The following is a 428-nucleotide window of genomic DNA, read 5'->3' as shown; positions in this document are numbered from 1 at the left end:
GGCGGAATTGGGGGCGGATGCTTGACTGTGCCTGCCCAGCCCTGCCCTGCTCCACCGGCGCCGCGCCCCGCAGGTGCCACCGATGGAGAACTACACCATGGAGGGGCGGACGTACCGGTACTATGGGCAGGAGGCCCCGCTCTACCCCTTCGGCTACGGGCTGTCCTACACCACCTTCCAGTACCGGGACCTGGTGCTGAGCCCCACGGTGCTGCCCGTCTGTGCCAACCTCTCCGTGTCTGTGGTGCTGGGGAACACGGGGCAGCGGGACGGCGAGGAGGTGAGCGGGGCCGCTCCGCAGTGATGTGGCTGTAGGGGGTACGGATACAGCCGGGGTCCCCCCTGCCGGGGGGGGCAGCTGGAGGGTCCCGCCGGCGCTGACTCCTGTCCCTCCGGGTAGGTGGTGCAGCTGTACCTCGGGGGGGGGA

General features: G+C 70.6%; 1 protein-coding gene across 1 annotated transcript in view; it reads left to right on the top strand.

Moving 5' to 3' along the window:
• The window catches only part of LOC104295824 (probable beta-D-xylosidase 2), a 6,146-nt gene that overhangs the window by 3,965 nt on the left and 1,753 nt on the right, over positions 1 to 428 (top strand). Inside the window, exons 8-9 of the mRNA XM_009895617.1 lie at positions 74 to 280; positions 401 to 411. Of these exons, the coding sequence (XP_009893919.1) occupies positions 74 to 280; positions 401 to 411 (218 nt within the window). The remainder of the gene's footprint in view (positions 1 to 73; positions 281 to 400; positions 412 to 428) is intronic.

The sequence above is a fragment of the Charadrius vociferus genome, unplaced genomic scaffold (genome assembly GCF_000708025.1).
Source record: "Charadrius vociferus isolate BGI_N301 unplaced genomic scaffold, ASM70802v2 scaffold812, whole genome shotgun sequence".
NCBI classification, from domain to species: Eukaryota; Metazoa; Chordata; class Aves; order Charadriiformes; family Charadriidae; genus Charadrius; species Charadrius vociferus.
This window is presented reverse-complemented; position numbering and strand designations above follow the sequence as displayed.